The 17913-nt window shown below is 33.9% G+C and overlaps 1 protein-coding gene, 1 long non-coding RNA gene and 1 other non-coding gene across 6 annotated transcripts; 1 reads left to right on the top strand and 2 right to left on the bottom strand.

Moving 5' to 3' along the window:
- Window positions 1-1760: 1760 nt before the first annotated feature.
- Trnaa-ugc lies at window positions 1761-1832 on the bottom strand. Its single transcript has one exon. It is a non-coding gene; the product is annotated as a tRNA-Ala (tRNA).
- Window positions 1833-2887: 1055 nt separating this feature from the next.
- LOC123016107 (calcium-transporting ATPase sarcoplasmic/endoplasmic reticulum type) lies at window positions 2888-16673 on the top strand. 4 transcript variants are annotated; one of them, XM_044416345.1, is made up of 11 exons: window positions 2888-3045; window positions 3944-4079; window positions 9149-9166; window positions 10185-10267; window positions 10438-10542; window positions 11559-13331; window positions 13381-13890; window positions 13944-14077; window positions 14127-14244; window positions 14298-14415; window positions 15923-16673. In XM_044416345.1, exons 2-11 carry the CDS (start codon window positions 3962-3964, stop codon window positions 15949-15951), a joined length of 3006 nt encoding a protein of 1001 aa, XP_044272280.1. In that variant the 5' UTR covers window positions 2888-3045; window positions 3944-3961; the 3' UTR covers window positions 15952-16673. The 4 variants fall into 4 exon arrangements, with proteins under 4 accessions (XP_044272280.1, XP_044272281.1, XP_044272278.1 ...); XM_044416346.1 differs by lacking the exon at window positions 15923-16673 and adding an exon at window positions 15741-15916; XM_044416343.1 differs by lacking the exon at window positions 15923-16673 and having other exon boundaries at window positions 14298-15483.
- LOC123016108 lies at window positions 6522-8182 on the bottom strand. The gene is made up of 3 exons (XR_006413424.1): window positions 7301-8182; window positions 6722-6990; window positions 6522-6662 (listed from the first exon to the last, which is right to left on the bottom strand). It is a non-coding gene; the product is annotated as an uncharacterized LOC123016108 (long non-coding RNA).
- Window positions 16674-17913: the final 1240 nt, after the last annotated feature.

Here is a 17913-nt window from a genome sequence, read left to right as displayed (position 1 = left end):
GATGCGGTTCTGAATACCTCTATTAATATGTATTTCAAAAATAACATAAATCGCTGCTGAAAATTTTGTACACGTGGTTGATATAAATAATTATTTGTGGCGACGTTTTATCGTTGTGTTTTTTTATTGACAGTTGAATTTTTGACATATTAAAACTGGCACTTTTAGAAATAGTTTTAACACTACGAATTATACTTTGGGATCAAAGTAGCTTGTACTTAAGTTGGCAACATTATCGGTTTTCATATCTTCTCTCGCTTTGTTCAATGCTGCCAATTTAATTCTAAAAACATGCGCTACTTTGATTATTAGCGCTATTCTTGCAATAGTTGAGTAATAACACTAATTTTTGAACCAGAAATTGTGGCTTGTAATTGTCAGATTGGACGCAGAGCATTGCCAAGTTGGTAAAAAAGATTTATGTATTACTACAAACTCATAAAGATATTTTAGAAGTCTTTGTTTATTTAATTTATTTTCGAATTCTTTTATTTCGTTACAGAACATTTCGTGGTTTCGTTTGATTTTTTGTGTTTATTTTTTTCAAAAAATTGAAATTGATACCAAGAATTGTGACTTATCAAATTTGAAGAATTTCAGCCGCAATATTTTGCCATTAAAATTGAAGTTAAAGAAGCCAGACGTTCAAAGATAAACTAAACGTAAGTTTAGTGGTCGTTAAACGAAAATACGAAAATATAATTTCTAACACAAAACGACAAATGTGCTTAGACATTTCGAACACCAGTAAACATAATCACGGAACACACTCAACATGGGCGAATTGGAGCGAATGCCTCATTAACCTTTTTTAATGGATGCAGGGTACTCAAATTTTCTATTACAATAATCTATTTCGTTTTCTATTTTTCAAAATAATTCAGTAGAAAAGGGTTTGCTATTATCTTAGATACTTCAAAACGACAAAACATTCTACATGAATTTTTTTTTCATTCAAAGATAAAATACGAAGAATTATTTTTCAAAACTCAAGAATTTGAAATATTTTAATATTTAATGAATTTTTTTAATATTTTGTTTTAAAATTTTAAAACAACACTTTTTATTGCAATATACAATCATACATTAACTTCCGTATTTTTTACTGTTATTTACTTTATCTTTTCTTTTGTACTACACAATAAATGATATTGTCAAAACTAATAATACTAATAATTACTAAGAAAGATATAGTTTTTTTATTAATAGATCAAAGATTTTTTGTTCTAAATAATAAATTCAGGTAGAACAGAGAAGAAAAAAATAGTTTTTTTGCGTAATTCCATGATGTTTTTAAGTCCCGTGATAACAAAAAAACTTCTTTAATGTTTTTATGTGCTTAAAAGTTGCACTAAAATGCTTGTTAATTTTTTTGATAAATTTACAATAACTGAATGGGTAATTAATTACAATTTTGGTGGATGCGCCGGTTCAATTACATAAGAATTTTAGGTATTTTTATTGTGATTAGTAATAATTTATTTTTACTTAGGTAAGTAAAAATATTTTTTTTTCTAGGTTAGTCGCTATATCTACTTTGCCTTCAATTACGTTTCTGATCAAAGTAGCATGTGCTTTTAAAATTTATTAGCAGAACAGGACTTAAAATAAATTAACGAAGATGGCTGGGCTACTTAGTAGATGTGTGTTTGCAAATATTTAAACAATTTTGTGATATATTTAATTAACAAGTTGCAAAAATAAAGATAAGAAATTTGAAAAAGAAGTAATGATCATTGGTGGTGACAAGAAAAAAAAATTGGAGATGCCGGGGATCGAACCCGGGGCCTTTCACATGCAAAGCGAACGCTCTACCACTGAGCTACATCCCCGATGCTGAAGTGGTTTCCGTAACATGTGATATCAGTCAAACATAATTTGCAATTTATAAAATATTGAAATATTGTAATAAACGGCTTAAAGACTTAAAAAATAATTCACATTTATAAACTAAATTGAAAGCTTAATGCAATTAAATAAAACAAGTACTTTATTTTGGAAGCTTCATTAAATTTAGAAATGAAAACAAACATTACAATAATGCAAGCAAAAAGTTAACAAACTATCAATTAAAATTTCTTGAAGATAAATAAATTTCAAACGTTAAAAAAATGAGTGGAAAGTCTTTTACTCTTTAAGATAATAAACATACAAATCATTAAACAAACATCACGAATTTTTGATTTTTTTATAGAAAAAATAAATAGACATCATATCGGTACAAAGTACGGTTTTATTTCATACCAACCTCCAAAAATATATCACATACAGCGTAATTTTTGGTATTTTTTTAATAAACACTCAACTTACGTGTTTTTTTCTTAGCCTGATGCTGATTGTCATTTGTGCGAAAGAATTTCAATAATCGCACATCGCAAACTCGCAAATTGGCAAAGTCTGAAACAGTTGATGAAAAAATTGAAATATTAGAAAATGATGACAATGCACGAGTTGCAAACTGAGTCTATTTTTAATGCGGCAAAATCTCACAAATTTTTGCGCCCACGTTTCACTAGCAAGTACGTATATTTAGATGCTCCCATAAACTTGCTACTTTCATAATTTTATATGCAATTTTGTGTTAATGGGCCACTTTATATCAAAATTAACGGATTCTCACTGCGAGCCCATATAAATGATTTCCTTATTACCGCCGCTTTTACGACCTCTGCTTGAAAAATCAATCATTGTGATTTTTGCAAAGTGTGTGATGATGGATGCATGTTATCTGCAGGGCATGTGTGGCCCCAGTTCTATTTTAGTAATTTGGAAATTGCGGCGGGAGAAATGTAAAATGCGAGCGCTTAGGGGAGGCCAGAAGGCCCGGGTTGGCACTTTGCCCATGGACAGCGTCCCCGACAGGTAGCTACCGAGCTTATAAAAGCCCCGACAAACTGAATCCGGCGCCCGTTCGTTTAGCAGCTTAGTATACACGTTGCCGCACTTATCCATGGGGGCCTAACGACTCGTGTTAGTTTTTATTTATAATTTTAAATCGTTAACTGCACAATAAGTGATACAACTGGGACCACAATTGTGATAGCGGTAAGTTCTAGTGAAGTGCAGTGCCCCTCAAGGATTACCCCTGCTTGGCGGTAAAAATTCGATCAGTTACGTAAAAAATCCACACAAATTCGGGCCTTGCCAAAACTATTCGAACAGGCGTGCTAAAATCGTCCGCTAGCGTGTTGGCAATACGCCCAGACCCGGGCTGTACCCACTGGTCTAAAATAAAACCCAACTTTTGCACTAATGACGCATTTAAATCTTCCACTTTTTCCATAAATCGCGGATGGCTGTTTTTATTTGAACTTGGCGCGTCGGCGTCCACCAATCAGCGTCGTCCACATGCCGATTGTTTGACGAACTGTCAAAAGAGAAAAGTCAGGGTAGCATGCATGACGTTTATTTAATTCGTTTTGAGTTCAACCCACGATTTTAATCGAATTTTCGACAAAACACGCGGTTTAATTCGGGTAAAGTGAGGTTAGAAGTGGAAAAGCGCCTGTCACGCTGCGCAGCTCGCGAACGTGGCTCACTCAACTCCCGGTAATGAGGCTGTAATTCACGGACTTTACGATAGTGTGGTTTGCTGAGAAAATGCTGGTGTTGTGCGAATCATTTTTGGTGAAACATTGAGTTTTTTTGCGTTTTTCACGTTCCCAGAACGGTTTTCCTCTCGACGAGTTTTAGGTTATAAACCACGTAAATATTTAATAGTTGATGCACGTTTCCTGTGTGGTGAGTAAAACTTCATTAAATGGGTTAATACGTCACTACCGTTAGCTCGCACTTTTCTGCAAATCTAACATCAACACATGTTGAAGGTTATTGACTTTGTCCTTAGTGAAACAAAAATTTTCGACATTTTAACCTCACTTTTGGAACAATTGAAGACTTTCCCTTTGCAAAACGTCAAACACTAAAGACAGATTTTTTGCAGAAGTGACTGACAAACACCATGGAGGACGCACACACCAAAACGGTGGACGAAGTATTAAACTATTTTAATACCGACCCAGAACGGGGGCTCACCTTAGATCAAGTTAAAAGAAACCAAGAAAAATATGGACCCAATGGTAAGCCAACTTTTAACACAATTCCTGATAAGCAATTGTTTATGTTAGAGAAGAGATTTTTTATACGTTTATTACCCGAGATGCGTAGCATCGAAGGAAATAATAAATGTGAGGCTATAAAAGTCTTCTTTACCATGTTTTATATAATTTCTTTTCACTATTAGTACACTTATTACCCAGAAATGCAACGATGAAGAATATAACCCTACATAATGGACATGTTGCCTCAGACATAACATCGTAATTCACAATTATTATTATTTTTTAAATTTATTTATTAAAACCTACAGTAATTAATTACTTTATTCTTATCGTAAATAGAGTTATTTTATTTTTTACTTGTCCATCTATTCAACGAATTTTCCAACTACATAAGATCAAATATTTGTTAAAATAACATAAAAATTGGTAGTATTTTAACATGAAAAAAGCCCGTTTGTTGTTTTGACAAAGAAAGAAGAATTAGAGGTGGGGTTATTCTGATGTTTTTTTAATGAGGAAGTTGAATTCTTTTTTATTTAATTTTGCTTCGAAATACCTCCATTAGTACTTGTGGTAACAATAGTTTCAAATAATAATATTCTAGAAATATTTGTATCAATGAAGTACCCTCCAATATCGTTGTTACCTCTAATCTCTAATCCATTATTGCCCTTGGTCAATAATGAAAATTATTATTGACCAGTAGGAGAAAAAAACAACTCTCGACAAACTAAATAATGGTAACTTTTACAGCTAGTAGTGAAAAAACACGATTTGGACTTAATTCTCATAATCTTGAATAAATATTTTTTATTCAAAAGTTCTCGCTCAGTTTGGCCTCCGTTCTACAGTATGTCCCCGGATTGCGTTTACAAGAGGAAAAAAAATATCTTTGATTTTACGCCAAAACTGCAAAGAGAAAACATTTTTTGCTTTATCTGAAACGAGCAAATCTGTAATTAAAACTACATTATTCTAACTCAGTACAAAGAAAAATTCATTCTTGGTTTTGGACTTAAAATATTTTTTTTCTGTTTTTAAGTCCAATCACAGTGGCGGTTTTATTATTTTAACAATGATGTGTCTTTGACAAATGAATTTACGCAAGTTAAATAACAAAAATGTTTGTGAAAAACAAAATTTTAATAAATAGGAACTCAGTCATTTTTAACAAGAACTTTCATTTAATTAATAAATTAATTGTCATAGTGACATATAGTTGTCAAATAAATAAAACCGCCAATGTGATAGGACTTAAAAAGCAGAGAAAAATTATTCTAGTCGAAAATCAAGAGAAAAATCAACTTTTCTTTTCACTGAATTAGAATAATGAGGTTTTAAATACAAATTTGCTTGTTTGTGAAGCAAAAAATGTTTTTCCTTTGCAGTTTTGGCGTAAAATCAAAGATAAAAAAAAATCCTCTTGTAAACTCAATCCGGAGACATACTGTAGGTCTAAAAATACTGTTGGGTAATATTTAAAATAACTCGACTTGTGTGAGTTATATAATAAAAATATGATTGACTTTTTTGTGTACTGCGAAATTAATTAACTAAAAGCTACATGAAGGTTGAGATGATTACAGCGACCGGAACAATATAAATTTAATATTCGCACATTTCCGCAACCATTATTTTGCTATTGGTTGTAAAGAATTTTTCTGGTTGTGTTAAAAATAGATAAGCAAGGGTTTGCATTTTAACATAGTTACATGGTCGGAGAATTTATTGGCCGCGCCATATGATTTCAGTTACAAATAGATCAAAGTTAAAATGTGTTCGGGTTAATGCAGTTACAAATAGGATTATTTAATTTTATTATTAACTCTGGCGCGGCGCTTCTGTTGTCATTAGAAGCGAAAATCTCAAGTACTGAAATGTGTTTTTTATTTTATCGCAATCGATGATTCGGGAGTTTTCTGTTATGAGTAGGCGAATTTTAAAAATTCAGGTTGTGAGTTTTTAACTTTTGAAAGAGATTAATTTGTTGTTAAGAAACGTTGCGTTGGATGAATTTTTATTTGATTGAAACTCATCAAGGATTTTGTTTCGACATGAACAAGCGCCAAGATAAGACTTTGATGAATAATCCAAACTTTAATTTATAGGAATTTCTCTGGTTTATGACGAAAAAATCACGATAATTGTTTTTTTGCAAGACCATTATATTATCTGATAACGTATCTAATAACTATTATTATGTTGTTAGGTATAGCAGACATATTATTTTAAAGAAAATTGTTTCGTTTTTTATATTCCTGAGGTGCATTTATTTCTTATAGAACAATGATGTTTGTGTAGATAAGTCGCGTGTAAATTTAAATAATTTCTTAGTACAACCTTAAAAAATTAACAATTAAACGGATACCGCATTCCACCACGTGTTTGTTTTAAAAGAGAACAATTTTTTAAAATTTATTTATGATTTAATGAAATAATTATGGTTATAATTTTAAAAGTGGTAAGTGAAAATAATAATTTTCAATACAATTGAACATTTTTTTAAATTGGCCATTTTGTGAAACATTAGTTTAAAAAGATGGTAAAGTAATTTTTTAACGACATGTTAATTTGGTGAATCAGCCTTTGTAGTTGTGCAACCTTTTGGAATTTGAAAAATGTATTACGTTTGTGTAACATTGTGAGAAAATGGCACGAACCTTCATTTTGTAGAATTTTTATTATTCATAAATACGGCCATATATTTATAATCCAGCTATTAAAATCGGCCGCAATGTTTGATTTGTTCAAGGTGTAGTGACGTGGTGCAAATGCAGAGTCGGACACCGTAATAGTTTCTCCTCGGTGTTACGCATTCTCTCTAGTGGATCAAAATTAATCTCTTGACGTAAGCGTTTACATTGTGAAGGAGAAGCGCACACATGTGTCCATTTTTACGATCGGTTTTACTGTCGTTTGCTTTCCCTTCCTGAAATACACAAAACGGTTACACATCTGAGAGAATTCAGTTGACTTCTGGACAAATTTTTTGTTTACGACTTGATCCCCGATTAGTATCGATTTGGCATCCTTCAGAGGCACAAAAACGTATTTTTACTGGAGCAGAAGTGTAATTTCTGAGAAAATTTTGATCTCCGCTTTCAAATAAATTCTAATAAGAATTAATTCTAAGTACAACATTTTAATCTGAGACACAACCACAATTTGCACATAAATAACACTGCTGCGTTACCAACTGACGCAAAATAATAAGTGCACAATAGAAAAAAAACAGAAACCATTCAAACAATCGTTTGTTCAACTCGCCGCTACGCTGCTCGTATCCAAATTTCAACACTTCCTGTAACTCTTATTTTAATAAAATTGCACTTTTATAGTTAATTTCTTTTTTGTTTGTATAATATCTACGAACATAAATAAACTATTAAGTATTAAAAAAATATGTTTAAATGTCGTATTTGTTTACTTGTAGCGGGCCGGTTTAATATTCAAATTAGCAAAAAATGTACAAATCGATATTTTTGCATAAGGTTAAATCTGTCGACTTTCATCAAATTTGGTTTATTTCACGGTTATTCGTTTTGTATTGTTGCAAAAATGGGATCAGTCGTTATCAAAAAAACACAGATTGGACTATTAAAATTAAATCTGGAGGATTTATCGATTTATTGGACCTAAATACCGCTTTAAATAAATTAAATTATAACTACCAAATAATTTACAGTTAAATATTCAATTTGCGTTTATTTGCGTCATGTTTGGAACGTTGCTAAAAAATCGTAATCTTTACATTCATTCGGTGACACGAATCGCAATATAATGCAAATGTGAGTTGTAATTTATGAGAATGAATTGAAAAAAAAGTGTTACGCTGTTATTTTACATCTGAGAGGATACATTATCACAGTTTTGCGATAATTATAATTGGGTGCCATTGATTTTTAATGACGTAGATGGTACGTCAGAGATGTGACGTTTTTTGTTGTTGGCCTTGGAGTGTTTATCTTTGAATATTGTTATTGTAAAATGGATTAAGAAAAGTCAATCGGAACGGATTTTCATGAAATATGTTTTTAGAATGTTGTTAATAAAGTGAAGGGAACACAATTACTTGATTATTCAAAATTTATGTCGTACATTATAAAATTATACCAGGTGAATAAAAAGTATGGAACCAAACGTTTTTTGCTTAAACTATTTATTTTTTGAAAAAACTAATTGATGAGTGATAAAGTACTATAAAAATGTGATGATTTAACAAGAATAAAATTTTTCGAAATTTTCTTTTGTTTTTGAGTTCTACAAAAAAAAATATTTTTTTAAATGGCAACCCACTATAAAATCATTTTTCTCATAAAAGCTATACTCTAAGGATCATAACTAACTGCTTTATATTTAATTTTTCCAAAAAATTTTTTTCACATAAATTGCAATTTTGACAAAAAAAATCGCATAACTCAAAAACAAAACAAAATTTCGTTCTGAAAATAATTAATAAATTAATTTATATTAATTATTATTTTCTGGAGGCAAATGATTAAAAATAAAACCGCTTGGTTCCATACTTTATATTCACCCTGTACATGTTGATGAACAAAAACACGATTAGCCCGTCACACCAAACTTTTATTTTAATAGCACAACGCGTTTCGACCACAAAGTGGTCATCCTCAGGTGAGAATAAAACTAACTAATTTAACAATGGTAATGCCTTATATACTAATTTTCCGACTTTCACTTTCCCTACCCTCAACTAACGAGTAGAGGGGAGAAAAGGGAATGGGGCCGTTGTCTGAATTCATGAGATTATCTCTATTTTTAAATATTTCAAGACTCTCGAAAGCGTCAAGAAATCTACAATTATTGACTACTCTAATGATTTTTACATTAGTTTCATCTATTTTATGGTCTTTTTCAAAAATATGTTGGGCCACACTTGATTTTTCAAATCTGTTATATCTTAAATGAGCTATGTGTTCTTTAAACCTAGTGTTAACTGAACGACGTGTTTGCCCAATATATTTTTGTTCACAATCTTTACAATTAATTTCATAAATCCCCGATTTTTCTAATGGTCCTACTTGTGTTGAGGTAAGGAAATACTAATTATTTTTTTTTTGTTACAGAACTTCCAGCGGAAGAAGGTGAGTTGAAGCAACAAGTCCCAATATAATCAATATCGATGACACACTATGAATTGTGGAAAACATGTTCCTTATTTATTTAGACGATCGATTTTAATACAATATCTAAAATTTTAAACAAAGGATCAGATAACACGTCATCTTCGTGGCCATTTAAATGGAGCTAATTATTGCCCAGTCAGGTTTAGCAAATAATTGTCAAGGTGTTTTTTGCCACGTGTAATAATTAACACTTGACATTTTCGGAACATTATAATGAGCACTGTAAAGTTTCAGTGTACCGTGAAGAGCAAACCTGAGTCGCTGATTATTTTATACTTTCAAAATGACTTTGAAATTAAGTTGGCAACATGAATTGTCATTTATTTCTGACACCACAGTAATTCGGTGTTGCCAACTTAATTTCAAAGTCACAGAAATTTATTTGAAAGCTAGTATTAGTTTTGGACTCGTTCTGAATCAATATTCCTCGTTCCGCGATCTAATGGTTTTTTAAATAAATTGGGGGCGATGAAGGGGTTGATTGTAGCTTATTGTCTCTCATGTTGGTATTTATAGTCGAGTGGATGGAAGCATTGTTTCGTGAAATCGTTGTCGAACGAGCAATAAAATTTTTTGACATTTCCTAATAATCCTAATTTATTTGTCGCGGCACTCAGAAGCAGACCTGAGTGGTTTTAATTTTTTCTTTGAGGGTCCTCTAAGCTCTACAACTCGACCTAAATGTGGATTCAAGCCCAGATGCAGCTTGGCTGCGCGTGACCGAGTGGTTTGCACAAAGTTCGGACTAGGAAAAACTAATCAAGTGGCAATAAAACCGGCCGAGAGATAATTTTAAAGCTTTATTAATTGGCCACGTTGAGGTTAAATAAACAAAAACAGAGCTTATTGCAAAACTGTGACATGAAGTTTACAGTATAGATTTTTTGCTCTGTTATTAATCTTGTTTTTTTCGCGTGCCATGTGGTCAATTTCATTTGCTGTTGTGTTTATGTAAACGATTTTTTTTCTTCTGCAGGAAAGTCCATTTGGCAATTAGTTTTAGAACAGTTCGATGATCTACTAGTCAAGATTTTGTTGTTGGCCGCCATTATTTCATTCGTAAGTATTTGATTTATTGAGTTATCGACCGGTAAAAGTTTTATGATCGACGCCTGACCGTCGCGAGTCTAGTTTACAGACTCCCAAAGTCGATAATGTGGGTTCCTGCCGTGCCGATATTTTCAGAAAACAAACATTCTATGTAGATTGAGTTTGAAACTTTTTTTTAGGTTCTCGCTTTATTTGAAGAACACGATGGAGCTTTCACCGCTTTCGTAGAACCTTTTGTTATTCTTCTCATTCTTATCGCCAATGCAGTCGTCGGTGTCTGGCAGGTGAGTTTGAAAAAAAAAAAAAGTCGATGCAGAATTATGGAAATGCGTTGCTAAGCTCGCCACGAAATTAATTTGTCATTCTTCTCGGAAATGTAATCAGGATTGGATTTGCTAGGAAAATCCCTAGTAGTTGAAATGTAAAGTCCTAGGGATTTAATCCCAGTGAAATATTACTTGTGGAAGCAGGTGTTACGTAGCGAAATGTTTTTGGGCTATTTTTGAAGAGTAACCTTACAAAAATAACTTTCTGGAAACGTGAGACGATTCTGAAATTGAAAAAAAATTGTAACAAAAATATTTGCTTTTTTTATGTCTTAAGTAAACGTTGGGGAAATTTGGGATTTTTTCATTTGTTAATTTTCGTTACGTAAATATCTATCATGTGGATTAGTGATTAATAACGTTTGAAACCTTTGAAAGACGTTGAGTTATTACCCGAGAATTAACACAATCAAATTTATATATTTACGTAACTGTTATATTAATTCTTTTTTGAACATTCATAATGTCAAGGTTGTAACCTATTTTATTTTGTGTACATTTACTCAAAATCAAATAATTATTGCATATTATGTTGGTGTGTGTGATAACGTACCACTTTTCTAGATCGTAGTACGTGTAACTTATTAGTTGGGCAACTAAAAGATAGTATGTTTGTTGAAAATTACTATTTCATGTTTCCCTAATCTGAAATAACCTGTTTAACACTTAAAATTTAATGAGAGAATTGCAATTTTGTGACTTCTTGGTCAAGTTATTAGTTGTTTTCTGATAAAAATGTTAATTTAAGAATGTTTTTTTCTAACAGCCAGACGAGAGAATGAAAATTTTCCATGTTTTTGTGTACATACTTCTTAGGTAGGATTTACCTACGTTCAATTTATTTTACTTTGAAGTATGTTGTATTTAATCACGTAACAAATGATAAAGTAACAGCGATAAGAACCCGGATATGGTGCAATTACGCAAAGCCTGTCTGTGTTTCAAACTCTACTAATTTTCATTTAAAATTTCAGGAAAGAAATGCCGAATCAGCAATTGAAGCTCTTAAAGAGTACGAACCCGAGATGGGCAAAGTTCTCCGTGGCGACAAATCCGGTGTACAGAAAGTCCGGGCGAAAGAAATCGTCCCCGGAGACATCGTCGAAATCTCTGTTGGTGACAAAATTCCCGCTGATATTCGTCTGACTAAAATCTTTTCTACGACTTTGCGTATTGATCAATCAATTTTGACCGGTGAATCTGTTTCGGTCATCAAACACACTGATGCAATTCCCGATCCACGTGCCGTAAATCAAGACAAAAAGAATATTCTCTTCTCAGGTACCAATGTTGCCGCTGGTAAGGCTCGTGGTATTGTCATTGGTACCGGTTTGAACACTGCAATTGGTAAAATTCGTACCGAAATGTCCGAAACTGAAGAAATCAAAACTCCTTTGCAACAAAAACTCGACGAATTTGGCGAGCAATTGTCTAAGGTTATTTCTGTGATTTGCGTTGCTGTTTGGGCTATTAACATCGGTCATTTCAACGATCCCGCGCATGGTGGGTCTTGGATCAAGGGTGCTGTCTATTATTTCAAGATTGCTGTTGCATTGGCTGTCGCTGCAATTCCTGAAGGTTTGCCAGCTGTCATTACGACTTGTCTGGCTTTGGGTACCCGTCGTATGGCTAAGAAGAACGCCATTGTTAGGTCTCTGCCTTCTGTTGAAACCTTGGGTTGTACTTCAGTCATTTGCTCAGACAAGACTGGTACTTTGACCACCAATCAAATGTCTGTTTCGCGTATGTTTGTTTTCGAGAAAGTCGAAGGTAGCGATAGCAGTTTCCACGAATTCGAAATCACCGGCTCTACTTACGAACCAATTGGAGAAGTTTTCCTCAAAGGTCAAAAAGTTAAATGCTCTGAATTTGAAGGGCTTCAAGAACTTGGCGTTATCTGCATTATGTGCAATGACTCTGCTATTGATTTCAATGAATTTAAACAGGCTTTCGAGAAGGTTGGTGAAGCTACCGAAACTGCTCTTATCGTTTTGGCCGAAAAAATGAATCCTTTCCAAGTTACGAAATCTGGAGATCGTCGCCAAACCGCTATTTGTGTTCGTCAGGACATCGAAACCAAGTGGAAGAAGGAGTTTACTTTGGAGTTTTCACGCGATCGCAAATCAATGTCTTCCTATTGTGTTCCTTTGAAGCCCTCACGTTTGGGTAATGGTCCTAAACTTTTCGTTAAAGGTGCCCCTGAAGGTGTCTTGGAACGGTGCACTCATGCCCGTGTTGGTACCCAGAAAGTTCCTCTCACTAACACTCTCAAGAATCGTATTTTGGACTTGACTAAAGTTTACGGTACCGGACGTGATACTCTTCGTTGTCTTGCTCTTGCAACTGGTGATAATCCGATGAAACCCGAAGAAATGGACTTGGGAGATTCTACTAAATTCTACACTTATGAAGTTAATCTTACCTTTGTTGGTGTTGTTGGTATGTTGGATCCTCCACGTAAAGAAGTCATGGATTCGATTGCTAGATGTCGTGCTGCTGGTATTCGTGTTATTGTTATCACCGGTGATAACAAGGCTACCGCTGAAGCTATCTGCAGACGTATTGGTGTTTTCACCGAAGATGAAGATACAACTGGAAAATCATACTCTGGTCGCGAATTCGATGACTTGAGTCCTGCCGAACAAAAGGCTGCTTGTGCCAAAGCTAGACTGTTTTCTCGCGTAGAACCTGCTCACAAATCAAAGATTGTTGAATACTTGCAAAGCATGAATGAAATTTCTGCTATGGTAAGGTGTTAAATTTTTATCTTTTCGTTTGTAATATGTGATTTGGTAGACTGGTGATGGTGTCAATGACGCCCCAGCGTTGAAGAAAGCCGAAATTGGTATTGCTATGGGTTCTGGAACAGCCGTCGCTAAATCAGCCTCCGAGATGGTTTTGGCCGATGACAACTTCTCGTCTATTGTAGCCGCCGTTGAGGAAGGTCGCGCCATCTACAACAACATGAAACAATTTATTCGTTACTTGATTTCCTCGAATATCGGTGAAGTCGTGTCAATTTTCTTGACCGCTGCTCTTGGTCTTCCCGAAGCTTTGATTCCTGTGCAACTTTTGTGGGTCAACTTGGTAACTGACGGTCTCCCAGCTACCGCTTTAGGTTTCAATCCACCCGATTTGGATATCATGTCGAAACCGCCTAGGAAGGCCGATGAATCTCTCATTTCCGGATGGTTGTTCTTTAGGTATCTCGCTATTGGTGGCTATGTAGGTGCTGCGACTGTTGGTGCTGCCGCCTGGTGGTTCATGTATTCTCCTGAGGGTCCACAGTTGAACTATTACCAATTGGTGGGTTGGTGAAGGGGAGTTTGAGGGGTGGTGCTAATGGGGGTTTGTTCCAGACTCATCATTTGCAATGCATCAGTGGCGGACCTGAATTCAAGGGTGTCGATTGCAAGGTTTTCAACGATCCTCACCCCATGACCATGGCTCTCTCTGTACTTGTAACAATTGAAATGTTGAACGCTATGAACAGGTTTGTTCCGTGTTGGTGTTTGTTTTTTTGGTTTATTGAAATGTTGTAGCTTGTCTGAGAACCAGTCGTTGATTGTTATGCCCCCATGGTCTAATTGGTGGTTGATGGGCTCGATGGCTCTTTCCTTCACACTTCACTTTGTTATTCTTTACATTGATGTTCTATCCGTAAGTGAAGTAAACGGTTGTTGGGTCGGTGTTGTGATTATTTTTTTATACAGGCTGTGTTCCAAGTGACTCCATTGACCCCAGAGGAGTGGTTAACTGTAATGAAATTCTCAATTCCAGTAGTATTACTTGATGAAACGCTCAAATTCGTCGCAAGAAAGATCACAGATGGTGAGAATCCAATTTACACTGTGCATTGGATTGTACTAATGTGGGCCGTATTCTTTGGTTTACTGTGTGTGAGCCCCATCTAAATGTGACTGCCTCCTTGGTCGAGGACAGTGTTAGTGCGTAAACGGGTATCAACAATAGGACCAAACTTGTTTTTTCATTTCATTTGTTTGTATCAAGTGCCTTTGAATTGATTATCAGAAAACTGAGAAAAATAGTAATAAATGTTGTGCAATTTTTAAATTAGATCTTTTTAATGGGATTGGGTTAGGTTTAACGCTTGGTCTGGATATTTCAATACTGAATCTCGTTTACTCACTAACTGTGCTGCATAACTCTTAGTACCCTAACATGAAGAAGCAGGCGTCTTCCACCACACTCGTTCAAGGCATGCTCCATTCCTGTGATTCAAATAACGAACTGCATGCCTTGAACGCGATCGACAAGAACAGGCAAGTTGGTACTTCTCAAGTGTTGTGATTCTTATAGACAAAATCTAATAAAAAGTGCATGGTTCATAAAGCGCAACAAGACTGACCAGTTTTTTGACCAGCAACGAATGCTACAGACCATACGATATGGCGTAAATTAGTGAAATTTAAAATACAAGCGAGAGCATGATTGTTGATCAGAATAGTTTCAAATTTATGGCGCGTTAGTTGAGATTAGATGAGATTTCGGTGATATTTTTAATAGTGCTCGTCCATTTTACTTAGAGTAAAGTAGCCAATTCGTGTACTTAGCAGTAAATTTGAAATTATCACTGATTCACGTCTTATTACCCCTTGATTTAATTACACTTTGTTGTATTGAATTGAGTAAGTCATAAAAGATTCAGTTTGTAATAAATCAGTTACAAATAATTTTGTGATTTACCAGTTTTATTTATTGGTGCATTTTCGATGCGCAATCTGGTGTTTCGGCAAAGAGTTTTCATGATTTTGTGTGCATTTTGGAAGTAAAATTTTTTTTTTGGAAACTTTTTGTCTTACACTAGCGTAAACTGTTACAAAAATGTAAATATTTGTAATGGGCAGTGTTATTAAAATAATAAAGTTATAAACGTTATTTAGTGTGTTTGCCATTAACTGTTTTGCACTTTGTGTGTATTAATTTTTAATTATATACCTCAAGTTGTTTTAATTGATAAATTACCGTTCCATTTGTGTAAACTTAGAGTTCTTGCTCTAACACAAGCTTGACTAATTCCTCTGTTTTGTGTGTCAAGTCACTTGTTCCGAGGATGTGAATGTAAGTATTGTCATGTAATGTTTTATTGACTCGACTTGAATGTAATGTGTTTTTGATGATTTTGGTTTTTCCAGTCTCCCCTGTTGTGTTTCGCGAATAACGTCACACTCATCTCGATGACTGGATGAGCGAGTTTGGAAGTGATTGTTATTCTGGAGCTCTCGGACCCTTACTAATTCTCGGATTGCTGTTTATCTTTTTAACCCTCGCTTTGGTTTCTTTCTCTTGCTTACGCCGTATTGTAATTCTGTTTCAGTTGGCGAAACTGTTGTAGATAAGTGGTAACAAGCTGACTTCCTTCGGTCGATCGATCTTCATGCTTTTTTATTATATTTATAGAGTAATTTAATTTTAGAAGACTTGCAGCTATTTATTTTTTCACCTAACTCGATTTTACGATTATTTTGCTACTGTAGAATTGCATGCTGTATTGAAAGACACGGGGTATTTAGTTTTAATTTCGAGAAAGCTTTATTTGCATAAGTTTACTAAAATCATCTTGTGTTGTTTTGTCGAAAATCATCCACCTTTTGTCTTCCCGGAGACCTGTGATGGTGTAGAGGCGCATTAGAAACTAACTAACGAAACAATGTACATAAAATGATATATTTAAGAGAATTTCAAGATTGTTATTGATTTGTGAGCGAAGCTCGTTTTTGGAGCTTTGTTATTCTTGTGAACTATTCGCAGACGAGATCAGCACCGACCGGGATCATTTAGAAAGCGAGAGGAGGATGTAGCCTCCTCGACTTCCCCTGAGTGTTGTCACAATTTTCAAATTAATCAACCTATTCGTTAGTTTAGTTCACGTTTGCCACGTGTGTGTGTCGTGGCCTCATCGTTCGTTCACGTGTGGTTCGGTTCGAGCTGGTCTCGACTGAGGACGGGCTGCGCTGGTTCCGGCAGCCCCCATGCCATTGTATAGTTCCACATTTAATTCACATCAGTTTTGTAAACAGGATATTTGTGTAAATAAAGTGATGGCATCAGGCTGTCTTAACTTAAAACACTCTTCACTTCTCAACCCACCCTTCCATACAGAATTTTAATTTTTAAAAATGAACTTCACCTCAAGGTAGTGAAGTAATGTTTTTTAATGCACCTTCTTGGATCCAGCAGTGGGCTACAAAGGTTATCTTCTTTTTGAGTTAAAAGGTTAAAGGGAACTCCCACTGAAAAAATAAATCGATTATTTAAAACTGAATTAAATTCTGTTACTAACGCATTTATCTTAATAATTAATGAGTAGTAGCGTAAATCGGCGTGGAAAAATTTGTTGTTGTGTTGCTACGGGATTGTGAAATGTTTGGTCTCTAGTAATAATTACAGAGAATTGTTTGGGGCTTTGAATAATTATTGAGTAAATCAGTTGTGGCGGGATGATTCAGTTGTCTTTGTGTACGATTTGGTGTTCGCACGAGTGCAGGTTTACCGAGATTAAAAATTATTCACTTCCTTTGAATTTCTTTGAATTGTGCATATTTTTATCGAGATGATACTGGTATTACGTTTGAAAGACGTAATTTTTAATGTTAAAAAAGACATTTCATACTCATTAAAGAAACATGATTCATTTCAATCTTCCTTAATACATATTTATTTGAGTTTTTACAATAACGCGCTCAACAATTTTGGGTTAACGGGTTAACGCAGTTGTAAAAACTAGTTTTAGTTTTTTTTTGAAAATGATAAAATAATTGATTATAAATATTTATCCCATATTCATACTTAATGTTTCTGTTCTGATCTTCATTTTATTCCTTCAATTTACGAACTTATTATTTTTTTAATAGAAAAATTTCAATAAAATATTGGGTTTTTAATATTTACTGAAATTTTATTTTTTTGTTGCATGAAAAAAAGGTAAGTTTTTAAAATAAGGTCATTTCTTCACGAATTGATTGTCTTTGGAAAAATACAAAAACAAGAACATAATATGGACCATTTTATTGATGAAATACGTAAAATACCAGAAAAGGGGAAAAATTAGCATACCAAAAAAAAAGGTTAGGAATATTGTGGGAGACAGATTAAAGAAAGAAAAGGAATAGAAATAGAGTAAAAAATAGACTGGATATGTTAAAGAACTACATAATCTAAAAATTGTTCTCTAATTGGAAAAAAATTCTTAAATTTTGTGTTGTGGAATTTCAAAAACACTTAAAAAAAAACTATAAAAGATTTACAAGAAATTTAATAAATTTGAATTGAATTTCTTGAAAATATGCGTGTTATGAACATAATTTT

This window comes from Tribolium madens, unplaced genomic scaffold, assembly GCF_015345945.1.
Source record: "Tribolium madens isolate multiple individuals breed KSU strain unplaced genomic scaffold, Tmad_KSU_1.1 Scaffold_19;HRSCAF=116;Tcas5.2_LG9, whole genome shotgun sequence".
NCBI lineage: Eukaryota > Metazoa > Arthropoda > Insecta > Coleoptera > Tenebrionidae > Tribolium > Tribolium madens.
Note: the sequence above shows the minus strand (reverse complement) of the source record. Positions and strands in the feature narration are given on the sequence as shown.

What these genes read in the sequence shown, in the direction of transcription:
- LOC123016107 (XM_044416343.1), top strand. Translation starts at nt 3,962, where the DNA reads ATGGAGGACGCACACACCAAAACGGTGGACGAAGTATTAAACTATTTT. An exon ending in TGGCCGCCATTATTTCATTC is followed by an intron (nt 10,268 to 10,437) that starts GTAAGTATTTGA and finishes ACTTTTTTTTAG; the next exon opens with GTTCTCGCTTTATTTGAAGA. An exon ending in ATGTTGAACGCTATGAACAG is followed by an intron (nt 14,078 to 14,126) that starts GTTTGTTCCGTG and finishes GAAATGTTGTAG; the next exon opens with CTTGTCTGAGAACCAGTCGT.